The sequence below is a fragment of the Bactrocera tryoni genome, chromosome 1, assembly GCF_016617805.1.
Source record: "Bactrocera tryoni isolate S06 chromosome 1, CSIRO_BtryS06_freeze2, whole genome shotgun sequence".
NCBI lineage: Eukaryota > Metazoa > Arthropoda > Insecta > Diptera > Tephritidae > Bactrocera > Bactrocera tryoni.
The window spans coordinates 9214016-9225870 of record NC_052499.1 but is presented as its reverse complement, the minus strand read 5'-3'; the positions used below and the strand labels follow the sequence as shown (position 1 = coordinate 9225870).

Genomic DNA, 11855 nt, shown 5'->3' with positions numbered 1-11855 from the left:
TTTCAAGAGCTAGCGATGCAACTCCCAGTTACTGCGGTGAAAAGAAAAGAAAAGTGAGTTTGCGTAGACCTTTAAATAACAGTATTCAGTATAGTTTGGATTTCTTCAAATCACTTTTAAGCTGTCGTGGAAATTTAGAATCGCAGTGACTCTAAATCGATCGAACTATTTTTTATATTTTATTTACAGATATACTTTTTACCGTTATTTTGTACTTATCCTTTATCCTACAACATCCTGAAAGAGTTACTTCACATCCAACGCGATTTTTAATTTCCGTTTACTCAGTATTTTTTCTTAAAGCAAGCATGTGTCCTCTCTTGTGTGAAAACATTTCTTATACCTGCATGTATTCCATTTTCCTTTGCGTACTCCGGCCCTGCTCTTTAGTGCATATACAAGTACATATATGCGTTTCTCCTACTCTTTAGCTACAGATACGTTTTCTTCGGCTGAAGGGCTGATATGTTGAAAGCAACTTTGGTGCATAATCAATCTTGTTGCCTGCTATAATGGTTACATCTAGCGCCACAGCCACTCAACAGCGGCGCAAGCCCCAACCCAGGTGCTCACACACACATACACCGCCGCATTGCTGCAGAAGTTTTTAAATACATTTTCGGGTCGCACTTCCGGTGGCAAACTTAAGATGCCACGCATACTAAAATAGCTGGTAGCAACTGTCTGAGCCACGGTGGGGATGGGACTGAAAACAATTGTACTTGCTTAGCTTAGAAGGATATAATGAAGAACTAAAAGAAATTTCAGCAGCAAACGGTAAGAACGAAGTTGAAGATATTGCTTTACCTTGCTGGCTTGCGCTGCTTTCTGCGTGTTTGTATTATTCTGCAAGGATTACCTGTCCATCGGATGTGCTTGTCTCAGCCGCAACAGGCGTTAAAGGTTGCACCTCGCCTTAACAAGCAGTGCAAACTGTACGTTTATTTCGCAGCATTCAGCGCATTCACTTTTCTAAGGAGTCTTTATTCCTAACTAAACCAAATGGCTTGCTAAGAGAATATTGCTTGAGCGCAGCTTACCGTTCTTCGTTATGGCGTTTGCAGTGAAGAATTTTAATCAGGACAGTACTACAGTGGTAAGACCCAAGTGCTCCAAATCATGATTAATGTTGCGTATCTAATTTTACTTCTGTGTCTTTATTAATAATGACAGGTAACGAGCGCGCTACGCTTACTTAGTACAGCAATGTGGATAACTAATTGAGGTCTAAACTAGAAAGTGGTATCAAATGGGTTTTAAAGTGATACTTCAATTAATTAATAAACAAGAAAAAACGTCAACTTCGTCTGCACCGAAGTTGTAATACTATTCACAGGTGATACCCTATACATATCTTTATATATAAAATTACGTGTCACGTTGTTTGTCCGCAATGGACTCCTAAACTACTGAACCGACTTTAGTAAAATTTAGCACACTGCGTACAGTTCGAGCCAACTTAGAAGATATGTAGGATAGTAAAAACCATTCATAAATAAAAAAAACCTCTATTAAAAGGACACTATTTTAAACGTACAACGCTATTAAGTGGACGGAAAGGCTGGCAAACATTGAGAAGGCAGCCGTAAATTCTTTATTTTATCCAATGAAATTTATTAGTATGAACATATTCAAAATTATATCTGAAGTACAATCCATTGGATTCTTATTCCGTGAAAAACGTTTTCGCCTTTATTTGTAAAGAAAATTTTCACTATTGAATAGTTTATTATATGAATAATAGTGTAAAATATATACCACAGCAACGGGTGGCCGGATCCACTAGTAGTTTATATATAATATATAGGGTATTAACGGTCTTTGGATCAGTCAGTTTATATGGCAGCTATAAACAATAGTGCTCTGAGCTAAAACATATGTTAGAAGCTAACCTTTGACAGATAATCCATGTCAAATTTTATGAAGATATCTTAACAAATATCTCGTACAGCTCATCGTTCTATCGACTGCGATACTCGCAGTAGCAGTACTTGACTCTCAAAAAAGCGTAACGTCGACTCAACAGATGCTGTCATCGTGCATGCCTCTGTACCGTATAGAAGGATAGGAATAACAAGTGGCTTACATGTAGTCACATAGTCCCAAATTATTGCTATTATGTATTAGATTAATATATGTACATACTTTCGCCTAACAATCCGTTACGTTTATACATACTATATTTCCATTAATAAAGACAGGTTTTACACAGGTACAGGTATTCTCAATTCATTTGTAGTCTAAGTGCGTTGGAAAAATAACACTTAAATGTGCAATTACTACTTGATATTCACATAGTGTGGACAGTAAATATTTGATAACAAGTATAAACATATATGTAAATGTATGTTAACTCACAATTACGCAGCATATTTTTTAAGCGTGCTGTTTAACACAACTTTAACTGTTTCTGAATTATATACCGATTTTTTTTTACTGAACACACTTATATTTACTAATGTAAATTTGTCTCTCACATAGAGCAACAAAAGTTAAGCGCTCACAACTCATTTGCTTGCGGACTGAAGAGAAAATTCGTTAACCAAATACTTGCTATATATATATTGCCGCAAATTCAACCGGCTCAGTGGCATACTTAGCCAAGAGAGCATGCTAACTACTACTACTAAGACGTCTTAAATAATTTCTGCTTTAATGGAAACATGACAGCAACTCGATCACTTTGTGGTCTTAATTATCAAAATTGCCTTACAAATAATATTTCAATGTGCCATTTTTAATTGCTCTTAAGCATTATTTATAATAGTTGAGTACTTATTATCTAACTGAGACCGTCTTATGCCATTTCACCTGCAGTTTTAAACCCTAAGTGCTAGTATATTGTTGGGTATATACACTTGTGAGTTAACAATGCTCAGCTAAGAACCATCAGACAACTGCTCGAACGGTACTCGAACTGAATATTTATACAAGTATTTATCAAGCAATTTTGCGCTAAGTTAAAAATTATACCCATTTTTGAGTATCAACTTACTATATCATTTATGGTTGTGATGACACCACCAAAATGCCAAAACCAAAACAAAACAAAAAAATACCTGTCTACCTTAAAATACTCTATTTCTGCTACTTGTATAGAATTTCAGAGTAATAATCTTATCTACCTATAAAATGTTGCTTGGTCATTTGAGAGAAATCGCACTCAACGCTTCGCGCTTTAGTATTTAAAGCTACGTTCATTTATCCGCAGATCGCAAAATACGCACAACGATCGACACATAAACAGTGACTGACAATATAGAGACAATATGGCACCTAAAGCAGAGGAATACAACGAGGATGAGCTGCAGCCGCCACAATGGTTGGATAGTGAGTTTTTTATGCAAGTGTTGCAGAATTGTGAGCAAAACGCAAGTGATGTGGTGTTGAAAAGCTTCAAACTCACTCCCGCCACTGTTAAGGGTGACCACTATGCCAGCATAATGTTTCGTGCATTGGCCGAGTATCGGTTAGGTGGTGTAGAGAAAAGCAAATCGATGATCATTAAAACAATGCCAGAGGTCGAAGGCATCAAAAAAGATATGTTGGAGAAATTTGACATATTCGAGGTTGAAATTGGCATGTATACGCAGGTACTGCCACGCTTCGAAAAGCAACTGCGCGATATTGGTGATAACACAACGCTGAAAGCACCGTAAGTACCAATCATTGTAGCAAAACATAAAAGTGATACATTTTTTTTTTGCGCTGAAGTGTACTCTACCATGCGTTATCTCCACACAAGCTCATCGTATTTGAGGATATCGTGCCACTGGGCTACAATGTAATGCGTGGACGTTTTGCGAATGAGCAAGAAGTAAAAGCTGCTTACGCCAAACTGGCCAAATGGCATGCGATCAGTCACAAGATAATAAAAGAGGTATGTGAGGAGGTTAATTTTGAATTTCATCTAGTAATTTTATTTTACAAACATCGCCTAGGAACCACACTACTTCGATCAATATCGCCACAGTTTCTTCTCGCAGGACAGTATTAGGGAAAATCCATTCTTCATGAACGGTACGAAAACTTTTATGAAATTTGTGCAAAAAACACCAGAGTTGAAGGAATATTTGCCAACTTTTGAGAAACTTTTGGAGAAGGTTGATCTGCTCGATGAGGCTGTTGCTTCCTATAACGAATATCGGGTTGCGCCGCTTGATGACGCTTACTATGTGCTCAATCATGGTGATTTCCATTCGAAAAATATGATGTACAAGCATAATCCAGATACCGGAAAATTTGAGGATGTTATGCTCTTGGACTATCAATTTTCCCATGTTGGTCCAATAACCAGTGATTTGATGTACTCCATATTCATGTTGTTAGATGATAAGTTGCGTCCGCGTACAGCTGAATTCCTGCATTACTACTTCACGATTTTCAAGGAAACTCTTGAGAAAATAGGATACGACGGCCCTTTACCGAGTTTGGTCAAATTGCGGGAGCAGTTGTTCCGTCACAGATATACAGGTAAGTGCACAGATATACATAAGCAGACCCAAGATTGCTAATTTTATTTTATTTTCATTTGGAAGAATTGCTGATGATGATGATATTTCTGCCGATGTGGCCTAAATTTTGTAGAGGAGATATCTCACCAGATTTGCTGACAACCGACAAAGAGTACGCTTTTAAGATTTATGACAAAGAATACCTCGACGAGTTGCTCCGGATTATTCCGAATTATTTACATTTGGGTTATCTTGAGGTTTAGTCCAAAATTTGAAGTAAGTTTCTATAAGGTGACAAATATGTGAAGGATTTAAGTGCAAGTTAGCGTTAGTTTTATTAAGGCTGTTGTTATAGAAGATGCGATTCAAGCAATAAAGTTGTTATGTCCGGAGAGTTTAATACTTTGCTCGACACAAACAAATAAAGAACCAAATAAAATAAATACTATATTATATATTAGTGATTTTTATTTTCCGAGAATTAATATTAGCGATAAATTTTTTTAAACGCCTTTTCGTTACCAAGAAGCAATCACTATAACGATATTGCATCACTATAGCATACAGCTGATATTTAAACTGACCGAGCAAAATCAAAAACAAGATTTTTACTGGCGTAGACACCGCTAACGCGGCTATAGCCGAGTTAACAACAGCGCGCCCGTCGTTTCTTCTTTTCGGAATGTGGCGCCAATTGGAGACTCCAAGTGAAGCCAGGTCTTTTACACCTGGTCTATTCAACCTAGTGGAGGTCTTCCTCTTTCTCAAAAGTGTATATACCCAACAATATACTAGCACTTAGGGTGTAAAACTACAGTTGAAATGGCATAAGGCGGTCTCAGTTAGATAATAAGTACTCAACTATTATAAATAATGCTTAAGAGCAATTAAAAATGGCACATTGAAATATTATTTGTAAGGCAATTTTGATAATTAAGACCACAAAGTGATCGAGTTGCTGTCATGTTTCCATTAAAGCAGAAATTATTTAAGACGTCTTAGTAATAGTAGTCAGCATGCACTATTGGCTAAGTATACCACTAAACAGGTTGAGTTTTCGGCAATATGAATATCCGCGCAGATGCAAGTATTTGGTTAACGAATTTTCTCTTCGGTCCGCAAGCAAATGAGTTATGAGAATTTTACCTTTGTTTCTCTATGCAAGAGATAGACTATTCTAACAATATATATATATATATATGTATGTATGTATATACTAATGATATAATCTTTAATTAATTCATATATGACAAGATGACTTTGCAATAAAGCGATGGAGCGGCAAGCGTGCTTCTAATTATATGCTTTGTACCTAAACAGTAGCATATGACGTTAGCAGAGAGCAAATGAGCACGATTAGCAAAAAAAAATTGCGGTAAACAATTCAAAAACAGTTAAGATTGTGTAAAAAAGCACACTGAAAAAATATGCTGCCTAATCGTGAGTTAAAATATATACTCGTATATATAAGCTTATACCTGTTATCAAATATGTACTGTCAACACTATTTGCATAACAAGTACTAATTGCCCATTTAATCAATATTTTTGCAACGCACTTAGTATTCCCAATAACGGCGTTCAAAGTTTTGGTCGAAGATCCTTGTTGAGCACCTCAGAATATGGCGCAAGCTTTTAAGATTATGGTTTCGTTGTCAGAATATCATTAAAGGTTTGAATACTGATTTTGATCGTTCTATTTTGATGGCAGCTATATGCTACTGTGGTCCAATATTGATGGCTCTGGCACATAAGCAGCTTCTCTGAGAGGAAAGATCGTGTGCAAATTCAGATTGATATACACAGAAGAACATGACTAAGTCGACTCAGCTCATCATGCTTTATATACAAGTACATATATAAATTTTATAGAGTCTCCCATGTTTGCTGCTGTGTGTTAAACGTGATAGTAAACTTAATATATCCTGTTCGGGGTATAAGTATAATAAAAGTTTCGATGATGATCGTTTATTTGAATTCCATTTACATATAGGGTCTCTTTGTGAGCCACTTCATCAAGAACTGCTCACTTTTCACACATTATTTTTTAAACTAAACATATTTCCCTTTATAGGTGTATGGTATACTTATATGACATAACGACTTGTGTATATCATGACATATATATTAAGTGGCTTTGGGTCAGAGATCGGCATTTTATAGCACTCTTGCTTACCTCACACCTGCAGCTTCACTTTATAGTTGGGGCATTGTCCATACAACAATGAGAAAACATCGCGCATGTCAATATGCGAACCATTATATAATTATTAACGTTTTCTGGCGACGTTTAATACATTTCGTGATGTATTTCAATATTTAAATAAAAAATATATCTATGCATTTTTACTGCTGATATGAATAAAAAATAAATAGAGAAATACGCGAATGAAGATAGTATCCAAAGATAAGATAGATAGTTTTCACTATGCTATATTTCCTCTCCAGCCGTCCATCAGCTGAAGTAACGTATGGGAGAGGCAAATGAAATAGAGAATCCGTAGGAAAAGAAAAAGAAAATCAAATTCGTTCTACATGCGAAGTGCAACTTGAAAAAAAACCAGTAGTGATATTTGTTCTAATTAAATAAAATTAAATATATCTATATATATATCTATGTATGTATAATGTGTCAGTGCACTAAAAATTAATTAATAATGTTTGAAAGCTTGTGGCAAGTGTTCTCTATTATTAACGAGTAAGTTTGAGTAAAGTTGAGTCAAGTAATTTACTGTTTAGTTCGAAAACTACTTAAAAGCAATTAAAAGCTTGCTGATAGTTCATAAGTACCACCAGTCAAATGCTTTAACCGTTATATAAATATTTTTTTTTATACTCATGCAACATGTTGCACAGAGTAATAGTTTTCTCAGATAGTTTTATTGATTTAAAAAATTGTTTTATTCAAGCAAATTTGTTGCGTAAAGTGGTTTCTGGGTCTTAGTATTGGGATGATGGGCGAAATCAAACTGCGGTCATGCCTACTTTTCATATATTACAATTTCATTCTCCATTACGGTACATACCTGTATAACGGTACTTATGTATGTACATATAGAGCGCTCACGAAGTTGAAAATTGTACTGATGAGGATATTTTGGCCGAATTTGTGGTCATCTTAAAAAAAGTTGAGTGGAACAAAGTTCACGAATATAAAATACTCGTTACATCCGAACTTTGCTCTGCTTTACTTTCTTATTAAAAAAGATTTGGCACATGAGAACACTTCACCACCTTCCGGTTATTCGTTCATTAAGCACTCCGCACCACATTATTATTATTTCTTTAATTCTTAGGTACTTATGATTAATAATGACTTTTTTCTTATCATCACACCTGCATTGATATTGAGTTACAAATATATAAATAATGATATCAAGTACTATAGTAAGTGCTTAAGTTTGAGTCAATACTTTTATCTGTTTAATTTTACAATGGTTTTTTCATAAATTGTCGACATTTTTATCTATTTGTTTCTTACCTTTTGGCAAATGCGTTCCTTCATTCCGTTGTGAAATAAAAAAGGTCTGATGTAATTCACCAAATGAATTACGCTAGCCGTGGGGAACATACAATTTTAGAGCTTTTTAGTTTTGTTTGCATAATTCGCGGAAAGTAAAGACCAATAACCATTTTAACAGATGATCATAATCATTTCAGAAATAAAAAGAATAAGAAACAAATACTGTTTGATTAATTTCGCTATTTAGCCTACCAAGGGTTTAAAAATATTTTATGCCTTAATCTGTTTGAACCATCCATACTTTTCTGAGCCGAGCGCATTTTCCTATTTATGCAATACGCGAATTTACGCGAAACAATGGCATGATAATACTATCTACCGAATTAAGTTGAAATCGATCGAGTAGGTCCCGAGATATGAATTTTCACCTAAATGTAGACGGCGTCATGCCCATTGTACATTTTTGTTTTCGGCTCCTATAACACTCCTAATATCATATCGAAGAATTTAATGTATATGGCATATTTATTTATTGACTTATCCCACTTTTCTTAGTTTTTAACAAAATCGTTATTTGAGAAGTGGGCGAGTTATAACCGGAATTCATACAATTTAAAAAAAAATGCTCTCAGCGAACTTGGTAGTTGTAGCTTAATTGATGTGGAAGATATGTATGATACAATAAATTAAAATTATTAGGGAGCGAAACCAAGCCCGCTTTAAAAAAGTGTTTCAACCAAAGATGCCGCTCTTTAATGCAATTCGTTGTAACAGCCTTATATCTTATTGTGGAGCTTACTTAAGACATTTTAAAAGTTTGTGATTAATGGACTTTGGTGGGCGGGGTAATGGTCCGATTCCAGTACCAACTCTCCTTAGATAGCAAGTAACATGAGACCAAGTTTCATCAAGATATCTAAATGTTTACTCAGGTTATTGTTTGCTCGTACAGATGGACGAACGAATCGACATTATTTTTTTTCGTTCTTATTCTTTACCCATTGACTATTGACGGCTACACTTATAAAAGCTATAACTTAAACAAAACACTTTCAAATACTGGAAATAAGCTGCACATGCATGTGACGTGTTCCTTACTTAATTAAATTCAATATAATTAAAAATAAGTTATTAATTTCAACTTTAAAAAATAATTTTTTTTTTATTGTTAATATACAATTTAATCCTCCAAATAGCCTAGATGCAAGTATTTAGGTAAAACGTGCTCCAAATATTTGATATATTCCACCGAATCGTAGAAAGAGCGGCGATATTCGTCGGATGTCATGATAAGTTCCACTTTAGTCTCCTTTTCATTGAGCGCGTACCACATGGGCAAAAATGTCACCAAGATAAACAGTTCTAATGAAAATAGAGAAAGGTATTCCATTGTATATTGGTTAGAAGTATTATATTCGTTATATAATTATTCTACACCGTTATTTGTGAACAATTTGTAAAAGTAATTAAGTGCTCAATACTTGCCCAAGTTTTTATGACGCATATGTTCTTGTCTTATCTGCAAAAGTGTTGGTGAAGTACCCTTAAAACCGATATTGACTAAAGTGTCTTTGAAAACGGTGTAGTAATAGTAAAGCAGTGCTGGAAAGTCTAAACGTAACTTCTCATCCAGCAGGCAGTAGATGGAATATATCAAATCATTCACACTCGGACCCACATAACAAACTTGGAAGTCTAACAGCATTACATTGACCATGTCATCACTTTCCTTGTGATGTTTAAACATCATATTTTTAGTATGAAAATCTCCATGACAAAGAACATAACAAGCGCCCTCTTTCGGCGCTTCATGGTACTCTGCATAAGTTTGGCGACAACTTTCAAACAGTGTGGGTTTCAATTTCTCAAAATATGGCAAATAAGCCTGTAAAGAAGGTGTTTTTCTTAGTAGATCTACGAAATTGACTATGCCGGATGTCATAAATGACTGCTTTTCTATGTTCGGCATGTTGAAAAAGCCCTTCTGAAAGTCGTCAAAATACTGCGGTTCCTGAAAATGCATGGAAGAATGTATTTAAATAAAGTCGGATATCCGGTTCAACCAAATATTTTCATATTTTCAAGTGTAGTAAGAACCTCTAGATTGATTTTATAACTGATGGCATGCCACTTGGCTAACGTAGAATAGGCCGCTTTCACTTCGTTCACGGTAAGAGCTCGATCACGCACCACCTCATAACCGGCGGCCACCAGGTCTTCAAAGACAATCACTTGCTTAGGGCTTAAAGCGCTGTATAAACACCTGCAATTATGCGTTCATTTAATTGTACTGTGAAATCGCGAAACATTGTTGTTTATGAAATACTAACTGTACTTTCAGCACTGTATTATCGCCAATGTCGCGTAGGATCTTTTCGAAGCGCGGTAGAATCTTAGTATACATGCTTATTTCCTTTTCAAAAATATCCATCTCGCCTAGCATCTCTTTTTTATGTCCATCGCTTTCTGGCATAGTTTTCAAGATCACAGATTTAGTTTTGTGCACACCATTCACTCGATATTCCAACTGCGCCCGAAACATTACGCTTGCATAGTGATCACCCTTCATGGAAGCTGGTGAAATGTTCACATTCACAATTTCTATTTTGCTTGTTTTCTGCTCACAGTTCTTCAACACCTTCAAGAAGAAATCATTGTCCAACCATTCGGGCGCCTCCAGTTCATCGGCATTGTAATCGTCGGTATTTCCGGTCATTCTTATTTACACACGCTTCCGTTTATTTTGCGAATTCAATGTAAATTCAATGAAATCACAATTCTAACTGAACGTAAATTTCAAATTACTTAAGCAGCTGAGCATGCATTGATAAGCGATATGGCAAACTATTTAACTAATAGAATACACTGACTGAATGCGAACATTAGTTTCACAACATTACTAAAATATTGAATCAGTGGGCAATATAAAAATTAACAAGCACAAGTAAGGAAGAGCAAAGCTCGGGTATAACCGAACTTTTTATAGCGAGCGAGCAAAGCGAGAGAAGTACCTTCAGCTGCCTAATGTTTGTTAGTTATGTGTATTCTAGGGCAAGTTTTCACCAAATTGTATTCCTTCTAAGCACAAGTGTGCCTCGTTATTAGAAAAATAAACTCTCTAAATTGTATTAAGATAACTCACGTATTGGCCGATGTACCTGTATGCATTATAAATTCACCCGGAAGTTCGAAAATCTTTATATTACCTTTAGGTATATGGGGGCGAATATTGAGCCGATTTAACGCATTTGTGCCACACATACAAACTACTATCAGGGAAGGACTTTCTCTGAATGTCAATTAAATACTGGATAGTCGAAAAAGTCTTTTCGTATTTCTAATCAAATTTCAACTTTTTTTAATATAAATAATAATAAATAAATAAAAAAAATGTGTGCCATTTTGGTCAACCAATTTTTGTCATTTTTCCGCTAGAGACATTATCAGCCCTATTCTGAAAAAAACTCTCAACTGAGAGGAAAAATTTGAGAGATTTCTTGTGAGGCATATTTTGTGTGGCTATTCTTGCTCAAACCTCATAAGAAAAAAGCTTAAAAAAGTCACCACGTGAGGTAAAAAGCTTTTTGCAGTCAAACAGCTGTTTTAATAAAAATAAACAAACAAAAACACAAGTGGATAATAAAGATATGTATGCGTCTGTGCTTGAGGGTGAAACAATCCCAATATGGGTACAATCGATTGCGCCGATTGTGCCCTTGATCCCAAATTTCATGCAAAATCTTTAAGAGAAAATTTATTTATTTATTTATATTTATTTATCTTGCCCCTTCTTTGTATCTGAAACATCCTGCGCGCTTGAAGGGAAATAAATTTCACTGCCCTTAACATCCATAATTAATTTCGAAATAAAGTGCAGAGCTCCAGACGCAGAGGACTGGCTCATAGAGAGCATATAACTATTACCAACGAATTTTTGGT

The 11855-nt window shown here is 35.3% G+C and overlaps 2 protein-coding genes across 2 annotated transcripts; one reads left to right on the top strand and one right to left on the bottom strand.

Moving 5' to 3' along the window:
- The first annotated feature begins 3204 nt into the window (after positions 1 to 3204).
- LOC120766331 lies at positions 3205 to 4909 on the top strand. Its single transcript, XM_040091756.1, has 4 exons — positions 3205 to 3655; positions 3715 to 3880; positions 3942 to 4473; positions 4539 to 4909. The coding sequence occupies exons 1-4, from the start codon at positions 3270 to 3272 to the stop codon at positions 4715 to 4717; spliced, it is 1263 nt and encodes a 420-aa protein (XP_039947690.1). The 5' UTR covers positions 3205 to 3269; the 3' UTR covers positions 4718 to 4909.
- Positions 4910 to 9047: 4138 nt separating this feature from the next.
- Positions 9048 to 10910, bottom strand: LOC120782690. The gene is made up of 4 exons (XM_040115085.1): positions 10247 to 10910; positions 10014 to 10179; positions 9402 to 9927; positions 9048 to 9278 (listed from the first exon to the last, which is right to left on the bottom strand). Exons 1-4 carry the CDS (start codon positions 10630 to 10632, stop codon positions 9097 to 9099), a joined length of 1260 nt encoding a protein of 419 aa, XP_039971019.1. The 5' UTR covers positions 10633 to 10910; the 3' UTR covers positions 9048 to 9096.
- Positions 10911 to 11855: the final 945 nt, after the last annotated feature.

Coding starts and splice junctions, on each gene's coding strand:
- LOC120782690 (XM_040115085.1), bottom strand. CDS start 10,632: ATGACCGGAAATACCGACGATTACAATGCCGATGAACTGGAGGCGCCC. Junction 9,928..10,013: donor GTTATAAAATCAATCTAGAG/GTTCTTACTACA, acceptor ATGCATTTTCAG/GAACCGCAGTATTTTGACGA. Junction 9,279..9,401: donor TATGCGTCATAAAAACTTGG/GCAAGTATTGAG, acceptor TATTTTCATTAG/AACTGTTTATCTTGGTGACA.
- LOC120766331 (XM_040091756.1), top strand. CDS start 3,270: ATGGCACCTAAAGCAGAGGAATACAACGAGGATGAGCTGCAGCCGCCA. Junction 3,656..3,714: donor AACACAACGCTGAAAGCACC/GTAAGTACCAAT, acceptor TTTGCGCTGAAG/TGTACTCTACCATGCGTTAT. Junction 3,881..3,941: donor GTCACAAGATAATAAAAGAG/GTATGTGAGGAG, acceptor AACATCGCCTAG/GAACCACACTACTTCGATCA.